The sequence below is a fragment of the Anopheles aquasalis genome, chromosome 2, assembly GCF_943734665.1.
Source record: "Anopheles aquasalis chromosome 2, idAnoAquaMG_Q_19, whole genome shotgun sequence".
NCBI classification, from domain to species: domain Eukaryota; kingdom Metazoa; phylum Arthropoda; class Insecta; order Diptera; family Culicidae; genus Anopheles; species Anopheles aquasalis.
This window is the reverse complement of record NC_064877.1, coordinates 57,708,147-57,725,789: the sequence shown is the minus strand read 5'-3', so window position 1 is coordinate 57,725,789 and position 17,643 is coordinate 57,708,147. Positions and strand designations below refer to the sequence as shown.

Below are 17,643 nucleotides of genomic sequence, written 5' to 3'. Positions count from 1 at the left end.
GGAAGTAGGTGCTGGCGGCCGGTAAACCGAGGTTGTCGAAGAACCCATCCTTCCATCTACCATCCCTGTGTGACAGGAGACCCTCTAGCTGCGCTAACCGCAACTAATGGTCGTTCGGGAGCTGTGAGGGCTGTAAATGAGATTAGATCGACACCAGGAACATATACACTCCAAGGCATCAGAGGCAGACATCGTGCATCGTTCTCAGCCCAACGAATGGCACTTGGAAGACGCGAACTACTGACGGCAGTTTGGCACATTCCGGGCCCGGCTGCTGCAGCAAAACAAACCTTCACGACATCCTCGCTGGTGGTGCTGGAAATGCGTAAACAAATTCCGGTCTTCGTCTTTATTTTTTGCTTTTACCACCACCAACCGAAGAGAAGAGAACGTTCTGCACGAGGAGACAACGACGACGACGCAGTCGCATCTTGAGAGACGTCTCAATCCCGGGGTTCGAGGTATTTTCGTTTGCAGTGAATACCGCACTCAGCATACGATTAACGCACACGACACAATCGACAATGACAGGCCTACGCCTACGGTTTACTGTACGCCAAAGCTCCCGCACTAACGCCACACCCGCAACTGGCCACATAATACCGTATGCTACGCACATACTGTCCCCCCTACTCTTCTGTATCCTGCCGCGCATATGTTACAGTTAAGCCAATGCTCCGGTGCTCCGGTGGCGTGTTGTTTAGGGATGGCATTAATGGCCACTTTCTTCCTCCGCGCTCTCTCGGCTTCGCTTTGCCTCGTGCGCCATTAAGACAGCCGCAGTGAGGAGTGCTGCTGGTGGCTTTACGTTGTTTCTTTGCTTGGCATTTTTACTAGAAACAACCGAAGAAGAAGCAGCAGGACGCCTCCTGTGTTCCTCTTTTGTTGGCAGTCGATTTGAAGGCAAGGAGCAAATCTCGGATCACGGAGCAACGGCAAGTGACCTTCCAGGAAGCCGAAAGCAACCGAAACCGAACATTTTTACGCAACTAGCGTATGGGAATTGGCGTGGCAGTGGTGGTGGTGGCGAGGTGCATCCTTAAAACTTTTCCACTCCTTCGTTTTCGGGACGACCGACCAGTTTAGCATATTTTTTTGAATTCTCCTTTACCGTTCCTAGACCGATGGAGAGATGTACACAGGAATGGTATTTAGCATAAACATAGAATTGTTAAATATTCCTCGCACAGAGCGCCCACCCGCTCGTTTGTATGAGACGTTTGAAACAGAGAAGGCAGCACAGTTTTGTTGTATAAATTAAATCAATAACATTTAACAAGTTTCCTTACTTTTTTTTACTTCCGAAAACTTCTATTCCTGTAGCAATTGTACCTATAATTAAATCCAACAAACGAGGGAAACAGAAGCATGACCAGATCACTTCATCTTCGACCTTAGATCCCGTTAATACCCAAGAGAAAGAGCGAGAGATTCATATTTTTCCAAGCAAAGTCAGTAATTTATGTTTATTTTGTTTATAATCTTCCTCCCCCCAAAGGGCGAAAACGATGGAAAAACATTACAGGATGGATTGTGATAGAAATACTGTCCATACTTTTCCCCCCATGGTTCCTGAAGCCGCTGGAGATGGTAACAGCGTTCAATGAACCGTAGCCAGCAGTATACGGTACCGTGAACACTTTATCGAGAAGTGGAAGAGAGCTACCTGATAGTCTCGACCCGAGCGAAACGCGATAGGGACGAAGGTTATCGGAACACAGTACCGGCTTGCCGGCTCGGTGCACCTGCTGTTACTACAGAGACAGAGTAACCGTGCACGCGACCAAAGAAGATCACTTTCTTTCCGTCCGTCTCCGGTGCCACATCTGTATGCTACAGACGACCACACGGCATCCGTGTGGCGTGCACCACAGGCAAGGTGCGGACGTAATTAATGAGAAAATGTTTCCCGCCCCACGAGGAAGCACACAACATGGTCTGATGAATCGGAACGTGAAAGAAACTGAATATTAATGCAACTGCCGGTGTGTATTTGAGTTCGATTGTCACAAATGGTGTCCACGAAACTTCACGGCTTCCACGGCTTTCGCTAGATCGCATTTCGCGCCGAACGTCTGCTCGATTCATCATGCGATGATCACTTTCTCGCCATCATCGTGCACTCCACCCCCCTTCCAGGAGAAATTTCAAGGAGAGTTTGCAAATGTCCGTGAATACCTTTTTGACGAACGGCAGACACGGTGACAAACTTAGGAGGACAGATGCCACAGTTGGTGAGCATGACAAACAACGGCAACAAACCAATTTGTACTACATCATAACATGCATTCCGCTATGATCGCGATAGGGCAACGGCAAACTTGTCTGTCACTCGACGGTGACATAGCGTGTAGCGCGCCATGTGAACGGCTTCGGACGCAGTAATTGAAACTTCAACTACCGGACATTGGAATCGGTTATCGGATTTTTTTTTTCTTTTCTGCACACCCCGATGCCATGTGCCAAAGCGACTAGTGAAGCCATTTGTGGCTGTGTTATCTTATCGGCTGCGAACAGAGAGGAAGGGGTTCAATCACTACTCTTCACCACATGCCTGGAGCGTCTAGAGCTGCGTTCCACTCATTTATCGGCGGCTGTGGCTGATAATGATAGCGGAGGACCGTAACGCTGAAAGTATGCATGCACGAACGCACAAGACTGGCGTTGGCGACACGGCGGCGAGAGTCTTGTCATGGTTTTGATAACATTCTTGTGGCCACCGGGCAGGCGGTGGATAAGACGGCTTAAGGATTTTGATTAAAATGAGCGCCAGTGCTAAGAAAGCGGGATTATCACGGTACACTCGACCCGGCCGAGACATGCAAATCCTTGTGTCTCATTTCATTGAGAGCGCAAAAATACTCGTGTTAATGAAGGGCTCCTGAAGTGCCGGGGAATAGGAAAACCTGGAAGGAAGTAGTGCGACCGCGTGTCAGTTCCTCGGATCTCGTTACTCAACTTTTCCATTCCAAGATTTGGTTTTATCTTTTCTTGGAATAACTAGCGAGTGATATGGCGCCGCCAACGGGGATGCTTGGGATAAAACGACCAACACAAGAGGTCACAGCACAGCACAGCTCGGAGATAAGACACGCATTGGAGACCGGGGAAGAGCTCGTCGCTCGATGGCTGCAACACTTAACGAGCACAAAACAGGAAGTGGAGAGAAACCAATAAGCATCCCCGTCTTCCGTTGAGCATTCCTAGGCTCGCTAGGCTTCTTATCGTCAGCCCTGCCATGCGAATGGCGACCGCTTTCTGCAGGCGATGGCAATAACTTCTGCGCTGGCAACGGTTCTTCTTCAGAGCGAGGCGGCTCGACACATCCTTAAGCCTTCACACTTCGTTGACCGCAATCCATTGCGCCCGGAACTAAAAAAAAAACGAAACTATCAAATGAAAGGCCGAGCAAACATTGCCTAACGACATGTGGGGGAGCAAAGGAAACCAGAAGGAGCGGATTTCTTGAAGCGAAAAAGGAAAGCCAGTCTCCGTCCGGTTTTTGTCTAACGATCATCTTCAGAATGCCGACACATGACGCGGCTCTTCCTCCTTCGGGGTGGTGTCAGAGCAGAGCCTAGCAACCCTTTTTTTCGGTCAGTGAGTAATTTCGATGAAGAACAGTAAGGACCGAAACCAGGGGCCTTGGTGTCCTGGTGTGTGGTGTCCGGAACAGATGGGCTTTTGGAACAATATGAACTTGGAAGAAAGCTGTAAAGCAACGAAATAAATTAACTTTCCTCAAGAGACGGTCTCAGTCTCTGTCAAAATAGTAGGACGTCGAATACTGGGGACGTTGTTGTGAACTGTTTCCTTGTTTACTTGGATGGATTTAAAGGATCCCCTGATGAATTGACGAACGTCCAATGAAATTGAATTTGCATTCTTGGCCAGTCCAGGGGGACTGGCCCTACATCTAGGCAACTTCCTTGTTTCGCCTTTCAAGCACGTAAAACTCTCGGACTCTTGGGGGAGGTAGGTAAATGAAATTGGGTTAGTTCATCCCACCCCGAACCACGGATAAGGACGTTAGATCGCTCGAGTGCGCTTTAGTATCATACAAGAGTGCTCCTTGGCCAGTCTATTATAGGGAAGGAGTACACTTCACCAAATGTGCTCACAGTATTTGCCATGCTCACAGGGAGCTGTAATTTTATTTGAAGCCGCTGCTTCAAGTACCATCCATTCAACGACATACGCCGCTTGTGTCATGGATCTCGAAAAGTGGATTGATGTTCGTTTGATGCTAAGATACCACGATCTTCACCACGAACAGATACACCCATCTGTTATGGTGCTATTGTCTTTGAAAAGTGACACTAAAAATAGCGAACGCAAATTGTGCATCGGGGAGAATATATACGAAATGTACGGAAAGCCCTCTTTAGCGTGTTTCGTCACCGTGTGGACTTGAGCGAAACCGCCAGCAACACTTCGGATGACTGCACAGAGCGCGGTTTGATAGCAAGGAAGTCCCGTTACCATGCACCCTCTCCTATCAGCAAGTACGCAAATGAAACATAAACTCAACGAAAAAAAAAAGAAACCAAAAGGAACAAACTGATATCAACGCTGAACGCGACCGGACTTGTGACCTCGTCGTGCGCCAATGCTTGCTTTGTCCCAGCAGGCGGAATTGTTGCGCGACCCCTGGTTATCCATACATAAGGACCCCTGGTTACCCAAAAGTGCCCCCCCTGGTTAAGGAAACGGCTTAAGTATGGTTAACCAGGGATGCTCATTCTCGGATGAATCGGATGAACCGGATGTGCGTGTATTGGTGAAATGTGGGTCGCAGTGGTGTGCGTGTGATCGCATCGTGCCCCCCTAGGTTCACCCCACCCCCCTCCCTACCCTATCCTACCCTTCCCTCCTCCCTCCCTACCCTACCCTCAACCCCCTGCATCTTTCGGATGTGCGCATAAAATGTTCTCACAATTCGCAATTTCATTTTTCATAATATTTATTCACACTTTTTTAAAACTCAATCACATAACACTAGCACCAAACATACCTCATCCTTACAATGCTTCCTTCCTTCGTTGGCCGTATAAGGACCGAAAAGTACGTTCCCATAGACGGGCCGTTCGCATGGACGGCACACATTCACACATACCGCTTACTCACGGCTCGCAGCTCTCGGAGGGCTAGAAAAACACAAAAAGAAGATTTTTTCACTTTTAAAACACTTATAACACTATTAGAATCATTTGGAAACACTTTTTACTCACCGTAAAACGTTTTCACATCCTTTTCCAATCTCCCGGCGATGCATGTGCAGGAACATTCTGGAAAGAGGCAGTGGTACGGCATCGGACTTGATCGTCCAAATATCAGCTTAATTACTCACCAGATCACGACGAATCGTTCGGGCACTGCTGCTGTATCTGATAAATGATCTGTAAAGAATGGAAAACCAACAAAATGTGTTAAAATTATGCATATTTTTGGCAAACTTACCAGCAGCGCGATCATCAGCATCCGACCAGCTTTCCAACCTAACAAACACGTTTGACAGATCCTTCTCCGTCCTTCTCTCTCGCTTCTTTCGTATGGGGTTATCGTGAAAGTTCTGTTGATCCTCATCGCAGTACAAAATGTTCAACATTGCATTGAAAATTGTTGTAACCTGAACGTAATGCATTGTTATAAATTGATTTGATTTTAAAAATGTTTTTAAACATGTTTTAAGCGGTGTTTTAGGTATTTTCACTGAAAAACTTGACGCATATTTTCAGCTTTCGGAAAGACTCTTCGACCAATCTTATGATTTTCGGATCTGAGAGAGAGGTCTATCTCCGTCCTTTTCTCTCCTGTTCTTTTGCGTAGGGTGTATTTGAAAGTTCCCTAAATCACCATTTCACTCCAAAATGCACATTTTTTCACAAATAAGTGTTTTAACCGGAATGAAATGCAGTGTGATGCTTTGTTTATTCATTAATACTAATTTTAAAAATGTTTTGAGGGGCGTTTCAAGTGTTTTTCACCGAAAAACATGCTGTTCGTTTTCTCTTAGGAGAAAAGCCCAGAGAGCTGCCTGGGTCACTTTTCGTCAAAGCTCAAACTCGATCGCATACAGATGTAATCGCGTTGAGCACCGCGTATGTTTACACGGATGATCCTCGCAGGATCATTCGAAGAGCGAGAAGGGAAAAAAATCTGCCTAAAGCCAGTGGAGGATAGCAACATGGATGACTCGGGGGTGGCGCGAAGAGCGAGAAAGGAATAAAAAAATCCGTCTGAAGCAAAAAGAGGATAGCACCACGGGTGAACCGAGAGGGGCACGAAGAGTGAGAAAGCAGAGAAAAATTAGCTTGAACCAAACAAGGATAGCGCGAAGGATGTTGCATGGTGCTCACAATTTCACCCCCCGGGAGGGGAAAATGTCCGCTGGGGTGTGTGCGCAAAGCGAGAGAGCTGCATTCGCGAGGCGCGATCGCGAGTTGAGCTGATGACTCATGCTGCTGCTGCCGCCGCTAATGGGATGGAACCATTTTTGCGCTGTTGCGCTGTTACTGTCGATCGTATCGAGGCAGCATTTGACCGCCACCGGCTGGTGACTGGTGGCTGTTGTTTATGGTAACAGCAGCAGCAGTAGCAAAAAACACATTTTCTACATTCTCACTGCACCTCAAGCCTCCCCCCCCGGGAGAATGACATACCCTCCCCCCACTAGCGCAAACGGCCACCACCGTCTGGCCCGCTAAACCGCTCCGTTGCACGCACGCACCCAGGCGCACGGGATCCCTGGTACCGGATACGGAAGGGGTAATTTAGGAGCACGACACAACGGGCGGCAATGGTGGCGACAGCGAACGCGACATATGTGCACGCGCCACCCGCCCGCCCGCCGACCAATGTGCACATTCGAAATTCGCCTTTCGCCACCAAACTCCACTTTTCGCTTCCACGGAGAGAGAGAGAGCGAGTGGGAGGATTGGATAAAATTGGAATCGACCCTGTTTTTGCGGGTTGACCCCTTCGCCAGACGCCAGACAATTTACTGTGTCCCGTGCGGTGTTGTACCGACCAACAGAGCCGGTGTGACCTAACGCAAACACTAGCAAATTTTGTTGTGGCCACCTCGCCCGTCCCAAAAACCGTCGGTTGCGATGGAACGAGCTCGTCCAAGTGTGTGTTTGAATAATTGATTTTGGAAAAAAAAGTAAAGTTTGTACCTCAACTTCGACAGCGTTGAGGGGTTCGAGAACAGAAGACGCTACTCCCTTTCAAGCTTGCTGAGGATCAACGTTGAGTTTAAATTTTAAAACACAAATTTGTTGTTGTTCGCTGTAGGAACAGAGGCGGTTATTTAAAAAAAAACCATTTCGGTTGCCTACAACAAAAGCGCTATATCATTGACACAAAAAAATAGATTTTTTTACATTTTAGGGTCGTCTTTTTTTCATTTGACGTCTGAAGGCAACGTTGATAAAACGATATCAATATTCTTTCGAACAAAGCAACCCTGGAGAAAATTTCAAGGCATAGGCAATTTGTGTAGATTGTCCTCATTTAAAAAAAGAGATCCAAAAGGGGCTCAAGTTGACTTTAGCAATGTCTCCTTAAAAGGAAAACAGTTTATACACTGTAATGCTGAAATTTCAGTTGAATTTCAGTTGAAATTTGACTAAAAAAAGCCATCTTCAAAATTCCAATGTCCAAAATCCCAAAAAACGTCAATTTTATAAACGAGAACCCTCGTAAAGTAACCTGCAAACGCTGAATACATTGACGTCAATCAATTTGCAGGCGAGTTATTGATCAATACCCATACCGTACACGGAGCGCATGCCTTGTTTTCGACGTAGACTCAGAGGCAGAACACTTGACCATACAAGAAGTGAGTAAAAATCTGGCAAAACACTTGGTTTGCTGAACGTCGAACACGTTTGAATGCATTCACTTGGCCTGACGAGGGGCTGCCACGAAAACGATAGCAATCTTTATCACGCTTTACACCCATGTGACTCATGCCTTCGCGAGTTGCAAGATATCACTTCACGCTTCGCAAACAAACACACACTGACGAGCGAAGTAGTGATATGGGAGTCACCACTTGTTGTTGTAGCGCGTGGGATGAAATTCCCAAGAAGTTTGGAGAAACGCGAGTTTTTTTTTCTCGGAAACACCACCTCGGAATGTACTAACCGATCCGCGACCGACCACACACAGCATCCACATCGAACGCAATGAGTGCTTGATTAATTAATAAAAACCATCGAGGCCGAGACAACTTCACTTCCTCCTCCGGATGGTGAAAGGGAAAGGGGTTTCTTAGGAGGCTTCCTTCCGTTCCGTTCGACGGTGGTCACATGTCGCACAGGCACGCCCGATGGGGGCCCAGATCGCGCTAATTTGATACAGCATCATCTCCCAAACCCCCACCCCTCCGGACCACATCTCGCTTTCTCACCACTCGCCTAGCAACGTCATTTGTGAGGCTGCCGTGTGGTGATCGGCGAGCCAGGAAGTTGGGGCTTCCTGCTACTGCTGCCTACTGCGCGCCTGAGGACGATGTTTGCAAACACATTTCTTTCGTCTTCCTGGCGCACCGAGATCACAGAAGGGAGGCGCCGCAAATCACACAATATTGGCTCGGCCACAACAACCACACAGCACAGGCACCACGCTCTGTAATTGCCACCACCGCCCCCCGCCGGGGGGTATGTGGTCAAGACAATTGCTTAATTCGTCGCCCTTCGAACACTCGGCGATCAATTCGGGGCAATGAGCACACAGAAACACACATACATTCGCCGTCTGCGATTGACGTTTGAATGGGTTATTATCGGATCACGGTGATGCATCACGTGCGCACTCATCTCACTGTTGCAGTGCGCGGCCACTCATTCACTCGTAGAAATCATACTAGCAAACACCAGTAATAACAACAACAGATCGAAGATGCGCCATAGATAACGATGGAAAGATCTGGGATGCTTGGTTGGTTGAGAATTACCTTCACACAAAAACACACGAGCGCGCACACGGAACAATAGATGGAAATGACACCTTCGAGATACGCAAATAAAACAACGCTCGCCCCGTTCCTTTCGACCGGCACAACGCAGCGAAGACGCACCGAACCGCAGGACGGATATCTTGGACGTGCGACCGTCCGCCTTGCGTCCGGCTCTGAAAATGACGACGACAACGTAGGCGACGGCCAAGGGCTGCTACGACAACGACAAACGCGCGCGCGATGATGATGATGATGATGGGGGATCGAGCAAAAACACCACCAGCGAGAGCGTAGGGGAGCGAGGAGCAAAAGAGAATAACATCGACATCGAAAAGACGTCGAACACACCCTACTACTCTACTCGCACCGTCTCTCAAGTAGCAGGCCGGGGGCGGGCGGCACGAGAATGGACGACGAGAGCGCGCGCACGTGGTGGCAACGACTTAAACGCAAACAGACCCCGCTCGCTCGCTCGCCCAGAACCAGATAGCTTAGCATGGCTGCTAGCAGCTGCTACTGCCGCTGCTCCGGTTCCCCTTGGCCATCGTCACGCTCAGTGGTGTTGGTGGACACGGAACATGCTGCTGCGGGCGGTGGTGACGCATCATCGCATCATACTTTGCCGACGAGAGAGCATATAAGGCGCCGAGAGATTCAAAGAGAGCGCTTAGAAAGCTCGAGAGAGAGGGCGAGAGAGAGCACAAAAAAAAAGGAACGGTCGAAGATAAAGAGGTGAAGATGGAAGTCCCCAGAAACATCACCCCCTCTTCTCTGTTCGTTGACAAAAGGAGGTCCCAAGTGGTACGCACACCTCGAATGTGTTGTGTATCGTGGCGCATTCTTGGCCACCACTCTACCACCCCGCTATCGCGAACGGGTTAAGTGAGTTGTTTTTTGCAAAGAGGAGGAAATAAACATCGCACGCCTTGTGTGGGTGTATGGGTGGCACCCCCCCCCCCCCCCCCCCCCCCCCGGGGGTTGATATCTTACTATGTTTTGCAAAACATCCGCTTCGAGGTCCAGAGCCGCCGAAACGATGCCACAAACCACTGGCGGGGGGATGGTGCGGCGAGATAATGATGATACGCGCGTTCGCATCGCTTGTCCGTCCATCACCCCTTTTAGAGTTCCAGTGGGTGGGTTGGGAGCCAACGGAATGGCATGCGAGAGAGAGAGAGAGAGGGACCTTGAAAAATCTGGATCAACAAACCGAGAACTACAACAAGATGATGAGAAGGTGTGCACCCGGAGAACAGGCCAGAGATGAATTAAAGCATTGTGTTTTGTTTGAACATTCCTCATTCTTACTATTGGGTTATTAATTTGGCAAGAAATTGGAAGTGTTAATGGCAACGAATACTCGGGATAGTAGAAGAAATGAATGGAAGAATGAAGATATTTATGCTCAGAGTCATGCTATTCATTTCTAAACAAAACATTCCCTTGATAATGTCAACTATTTATTATTTAGCGAAGAATGTTTTATATCTCTCACAAGTGGAACGAGAACTTGTCGCATGATGAAAGTCGTCTGCACAAGTCGTCAACAGCAACCGAACATTGACCTTCGATTATGAATGCTTCACTGGCAGTGATTACCGGCTCCAGCCAGGGCAGACAACAGACAGGAAGACAATCGGTTATATGTTTCGCTGAATGGCATCTCGAACAACAAATCGAACAATCGCAAAATGCGATTTCAATAAAGAGTTGACTGTATGCAACCATTCATGGCGCAGTATGGCATTTACGATCGTGTCAGGTCTGGATTTATTACTTTTTTTTTGTAATTCAATGTAAAAAGAACTATTTTTAAACTAGACTCAAGCGAATAATGCTAGTAGGCAGCTATTGATTGACGAAACCATAAACTCTTCATCTTGGTTCGTGGGCCTCATGGGAATGAATCATAAAAGCGATTTAATAAAAAAAACAGGAACTTATTTTCGTACATAAATTGCATCGCTGATGCATTATTTTATGTGTAGATGGAGATTTTTACTCATTTACATCATCATTTAAATCATGCAACTTACAATTGTGAGGTTTTCGATATAATGATAAAAAACACTCCAAAAACAGCATTTCGCAATATTGACGAAGATTTTATACAAAGAAGTGTATGAATTCTGAAGCAATAGAGGACTTGTGCAAAGCGCAGAAGTAAAAACAATTTTTCTTAAGAAATTCTTGATTCTTTTCTAGATTCTAAATTCTTCGACAAAGCAACTGAAAAATGGATATTAAAAAGAATAACAAAACACCTTCCTGGAGTCAAATTAAAAAAAAAATAGTGTTTTCATTCGATATAGATACAAAGAGCATCCCCTGATCCTTTATGCTAGTCCACCAAACTGTTAACAATCATTTTCATTGGCCAACGTTTGTCACTGACTGTAGAATACTCTGTAGTTTGCTGATCGTTCAAGGGCTACCACTTCTTCAATGCCACGAGAACACAAGAGCAAATGCTAAGAATAGTTTCCGCCGTGAATCCAATGGCGGTAACCTTGAGACAAGGATTCGTTAAGTATTCAGAAAGACCGGCGGCTTCTCATCGACTGAATGCCACAGAATCCAAAAATCATTCTCGCTTTTCATCGATCACAAATCCATCCATGACGCATACACATTGTTCGAAAAAGACGTTCCAACGTCTTGTGTCTTGGGCACCCCATCACCCATCCACGCGATTTGGCTTTTAATACCGCCGAGTATCCATTAGATGTGTTCAACCTCACAGCATCGCTGCTAAGCAGCCAATCTCGATGGTTCAATCTCATAGAAAAGATCGGAGAGCCAATTTCAACAACGGGCGGCACTCGGTTCACAAGACATCGTCGACGTCATCGCCCACACGGTGGCTCCGGTTATGGTACCGGTGGCAAAGGAACGCCAAGAATTTATTGCGCCTTCGGTGTACGCTACGGTGTAGTACTACCGCGTGGTACGTCTCTTGCGTACGGACGCCAAAGCCACCAACACCACTGCCCCGTGGTGGATCAATACATAAGAACGATCTACATAAGCGTACTATAGCCGGACATAAACCCAAAACAAAAAGCGCCAACTAACATCAGCAGCATCGATCGTCCTTCCGGTTGGCCGCCGGTGAAGGACCGTACGAGAGATTCACCGTTCCGTTGCTCATACCGGCGCCTAATGAATAATGAACGATTTCATCATTGTTTTATGTTGCGTTGTTACTAAATTGTTATCATTCCAAGCTGCTGCCAATCCAAACAGAATCCATCAGATTGAAATCGTAATCTTAAATGAACAGAAACATTGTATTAACAGATAATATAAGAAAAGATAAAGTAGGATATTAAATTCCACTCATTTCACACTTTCCGCAGCCGGATTGAACTAATCCCAACATTACCACAACATTACCATTCACTTAGTGCTTCTCTGTCCACGCCACATGTTTCACATCTTAATTTTTCTGCAAATTGCCAACAGGAAACAACACTCGTAAAGCACACCTGCGGGTTCAACATACGACACTTTCTCTCGTATCTCTCTACTCTCGTGTTTAGTTGATTTGAGTCACACTAGCAGGATATAACAACATCAGCACGTGGCTCGAACAGTCGACTGCGAGAGCGCACCGACACCGTTCCCCGTTCGATCCCAAATGTCACGCCTTTCGGGGACGGAAGCCGGAAGCGAAAAGCTTCCCCGGGAAAAAGGGCAACTTTTTTCCGGCGCATGCCAGTGCCCTCGCGTCCTGGGCTAGGGTGTTGGCCTGGGCATGCGGTTGCACCATGTGCCGGCTCTGCTCTGCCAGCTCCTGAGATTGTGTGCTCTCGTGTGATCGACCTCAACGGTGTACTCGTAGCGTAGCGTAGCACTTTGCAGGATAGCGTGAGCAGGAGAAACGAACCCGGAGCGAATTCCATTCAAGGACATCCACGAGGAGGACCGCACCACCAGCAGCAGCAGCAGCAGCCGGTGCCCGGTGGTCGTTCAATGGATGAATCAACGGATCGTTTAGAAAATGAGAAAACTCTTCTACGGCTATGTGACAATGTATGTGACTCACACCATTAACTGGAACTGAACACATTAAATACCTTAAAGGGGAAATGTGCATCACTAAGAAGATGCAGAATGAAAGCTCCATCGAAGAGCGAACGACTTCCTGACAAACAATTCTTCGAGCAACTTCGAGTCCAATGAACTGTAACACTGGAGCAGAGCGAAAAAGGAAGAAAAACGCATAAAACCAGCAAGGAAAGGAATCCACCCATCGCCGGAAGGAACTTGAGCGAAACGATCCGGAAGAACATCGCTCTGGATGTGTTCCCGGGGGTTCCCGGTGTGTGGTGTTTGCGTGTTGCGAGTTTCTGGCAACGTGGTGTGCACGTTTTCGCGTTACTTTCTCACCATTTCTCTCGCCTCTCAACAGTGGCCACCCTTCGATGGACCGCGCCTTTGGCGGTTATTTTTATGCTAAGCAAACAAATAGAAGAGAAAAGAGCGACACAGAGAGCGCGACTAGAGAGCGAGAGACGGATCCTTACGAGCAGTAAATAAGAAGGAACATAGAATCGAGAAAGCTCAACGGACAGATACCAGCGGGGTTGTTTACTTTTATGACAAGATACCCGGCTCGGTGTTGCAGGATTGAAGCGTTCCTGCAACGGGGAATAATATTGAAAGTGATGGTGTAAGATAAACTAACAAACAGAATCATAGATCCATAACATAGAATCAATTAAAGTAACTTGGAATTTAATGTTAGTTGTACAGTATTAGCTATACCGTATATTAACTGCCAATTCCATTAAAGAAAGAATCGACCTCTACGAAATACGGTTAGTCGTCCCCGGGTTTTCCCAACCCAACGTCCTTTCGTTCGCCATTCCGGTACGGTTCCTTGTAGCACATTTAATTTTATTACGGAACAATCACACAAGCACTACGTGGTGTGTGGTGTCCGGAAAACTTTTCCTAAATTGACCCAGAAAACAGCCTATCGTAAACTGTAATAAAGTTAATGAGATTTCTCGACATCGTGGCAGCCGGAACAGCGTATCTTTTCCATTAAAAATACAGGAACACACGGCACGGCACGCCATTTAGTCCTTTTTTATGTGAAGTGCGAAACAATAGCCACAAAACAGAACAATACAATGTAAATTATCGTAAATTGTAATAAACACAAGAGGCTCGTACTACATTTCAGAGACAATGCCATCTTTTGCGAGCGAATTCTCAACAGAAAGTCTGCGCCGCGATCAATCCGCACTCAAGCCTTACCCATGGCCTAAAAATGCAAAGGTCAAAACTAATGGACCTGCTGCTGCCGCAGGAAACGATAACCATCAACTATGTATACTATGCATGAGCCGAAAATAATCAATACATTGCCCCGGTATCCGGCAGCGTACGGCGAAAAGTTCAAAACATGCGACCGGCGTTTGGTGGTTGCCAAAAACGGAAAATAAATGATGAGCACCTCCAGCCAAGGGTAATTGTCACTATTTCCGCCAAACAAGGACACGCTAGTGTCTGCCAGGGTTTCCATGAGCTTCGCGATAAAACCTTGAACTAGTTCTTTTGCCGGGAAACTCCTTCTGGAGTGGAGTTTCGCGAGGAGAAGGGCAAATCTACGGCAAGAGAGTTCTACCAGATAATAGTGAAGGTTTGATTAAGCAAAAAAAGATAATTAAACTGATACACTCTACCCATCGTCCTATGCGCAAATGCTCGAGATGGGCACGCAATGGATTACACCGGATTAATGCCGAACCGGAGCCATTTCGCATGGCATTGATTTCTGTAGACCACGCCCCAACCCGGGGATGCCTGACATACCGGCAAACGATGCGGTTGGCTAGGTGTTAAGCCTAAAACACTGTTACCGTACCGGGGGCCACTGTTCGCATCATCAACACCGCGACCTAGACGCATTTATCAACAACCGTATAGGCCCCAGCTAGACTAACGGGGGCTTGGCTTGGCCGCCTTCATTAGCAAACAGATTCGCGTGCCTGTGCCTGTCCGTTGGCGGGCATAACGATGAGGATCAAAAATCACGACGATCCGAAATGAACACGATTTGAGAAGGGAGAGCCGGGTGCCGGTTACCGGGTACAGCAACATATTTATAGAAGCGTGAGGACGGACCCCGGGGGGTTTGGCTGACGCGCAACGAAGGTGCGCTTATAATGTCAACGTGGAAAAGGACACTTCAGGTCAACTGCCCTTAGGTTGTTGAAATGAGCAACCGGATTCCTAACGGTTCGTGGTGATTCGAGTCGGTGGCCACAGTATGGTGTTGTGCTCGCGTGCTCCCGTGTAAGGTAAGAGTACACGTGAGGACGGACAAGAGACATTGTGAATCGAGGTTCTGCGCTGTGCTGAACGGCAGCACATCGTGGCGAAGGCTTCCAGTACACAATCGACCGGGGTTTATCGTGAACCATCCACCGTTCTGTTGTTCTGTCGAACGAACGAGTTCTCTTGTAATAAGCAATTCGTGGTGAATCTGCAAAGGTATCAGACAGCTTAAAGGACTACAATCACGAGGTAAGCATTTCTATATCGGTATTATTCGAACAAAGGACTAGTAAACGGTCCCTACTTTTCACTGATTGCGATGCGTCACCGGCTCCTTTTCACTGAGGACCATGTCTTAGGGGGCGAAGATCAATAACGATGCCAACGATATCGCACAGAGAGAATTTCTTCTTGACTCACCTGTATCTCGAGCAATATTTCCTGTTTCTTCCGCCGAAGCTCTATCAGCAGCTTCTGCTGTTCTGGTGTTAGTTCTAAAACGAGAAAATAATGAAAACCGCAAATCAGTATCAACAGTCACCGCTCGTAGTGCTATCATTACGCGTGATTTGAGGCCAATCGGGTTGATCAAAATGAAGCAGTAAATGAAGGGAAGAACACTAGCCACCGCGGTATCACCGTTGTAAATCGAGGCCAAAAGGAATGGGCGCGCACACACCGCGGTCAATTTCACTCTAAACGAAGTCTTTCCGTTCCGCTCATAGCGAACCGGCGTGTGATAGCGGCATTTGCATTCGCTAACGATTGTCGCTTACGTCGGTCCTAGAACCGTCCGCGATGACCGCGACCACGACGACGATACCGCGACCACGACGACAGACCCTTCTTCATGCTTCCTAAGGTTTACCAGAAGTCTGTTCGTATTTGGTCAGACTCCCGTTAATCAACCGATCGATCGATGCCACCTCCGGGGGAACCGGTGAAGGAAGGTAGCGAATGATCGATGGATCGTGAAGAATGGAACGTGGGGAGCATTACGAGTCTATTTTCGGAAGAACCGAGCAACTGTGGAACGTGCGTACCCGCACGTTGACCGGATCTGGAGTTGGGAAGTTTTGTTGTTGTTGTTGTTGTTGGTCGAGTTCTTGCCCGTGGGCGGCCAATGTAAACATCGGTGGTGCTCTCGGGTACAACATAACGGAAGCGAAGGTGGATCCGCTGGTCAGATGCTTGTGCTCCGCTTTAAAAAGTGTCTGGATAAATGGTGATGAATGTGCTGCGTTTGATGGCCATCATTCCACCGCCAGGGGACTCCGGTCGGAGACATTAAGCAAATGAAGATAATAACCCGGTCGGTGATGGTAGTTGCCCGCGCAAAAGGGGGACGCGCGTACGTAACCAGAGGCCCGTGGTGAACCAATTGCGCCTGCATTTGCTAATTATGGGGTGCCTTATGACACACGCCGTGGTCCACGAGTGACACATCAAGACCCCCGGGGGACGAGAACTAACGGAAACGAAGGGGGAAAGGGGTGCTGCCGTGGGGCAAAACGAGGTCGCGCGGTGCTGCTGCAACATACCTGGCAGTGGGAAATTTTCCGTATGCTGCGAAATGTTGGACATCGTTGCGTACGAGCTCTCCATTGTGTTGACCATAGTTTATGCTTTTAGGTGGCCGCTTCGGTCCGGGCCCTCACTCACCGGTGAATCACACTTGTTCCCCCGTTTTTGGAATCACTTTTGGGTGTTCACATCTGGGATAAACACGGAAAAGGTTTACGGAAAACGTTCACGGGACGACACGAAAGACGCGCAAAGGAAGGGCAGAGGACGCGAAGCAGCAGCGGCTGTTTCTGGGTTTCGGAGGGATGTTTACTCGCTTTTGCACGATTTAAAGAACGGGGGTAGGGGCCACAATTTTCTTCACATTCCGCTAATCAACGAAACAACAAATCCAACCTTTCCCGAGACTTTTTTCGATCTTCGTTTGTTTCGCTGTTTTATTGTTGGGTTTTCCTCGTATTGTTTATCAACGTCGCGCGTCGACGGAATTGTCAAATTATCCCGAACGCCATGTTGGATATTATTCATGACAGCTAGGGAAGATGTTTCTGGTGATACGAAGAAATTCAAGAAAACAAATTCATCATCAGTTGGTGGCGCAGTTTAAAAAGAACATGCACTTTCGTATCGATTTGATATTTTTCAAAGCAAAGATAGAACCACAACAGAATCAAACATAAAATTTCATATAGCGGAGAAATAAGTGCTGTGGCTGCACCTTGCTTTGAAAACCGGAGATTTTTGATTCGCTTGCTGCGGTTTTAATGATCACAAAAACGACAAATTACATGCATTTGTTCAGTCTCAGCTTCATCCAAGTATACCTGGTTAGTTTTCGGGCATTCCGTGGATTCGTATACTAA

The 17,643-nt window shown here is 47.4% G+C and overlaps 1 protein-coding gene across 3 annotated transcripts in view; it reads right to left on the bottom strand.

The window, feature by feature from the left end:
- The window catches only part of LOC126571797 (cytohesin-1), a 49,388-nt gene extending 32,171 nt beyond the window's left edge, over positions 1-17,217 (bottom strand). For 2 of the 3 annotated variants that reach the window (XM_050230608.1, XM_050230609.1), the window contains exon 1: positions 8,963-9,127. Coding sequence is in view for 1 of the 3 variants with exons in the window: in XM_050230610.1 (XP_050086567.1) it covers positions 15,677-15,750; positions 16,798-16,873 (150 nt within the window). In the remaining 2 variants the exon portion in view is untranslated. Of the gene's footprint in view, positions 1-8,962; positions 9,128-15,676; positions 15,751-16,797 lie in introns of those variants that run through there. The other variant, XM_050230610.1, reaches the window with a different exon arrangement.
- Positions 17,218-17,643: the final 426 nt, after the last annotated feature.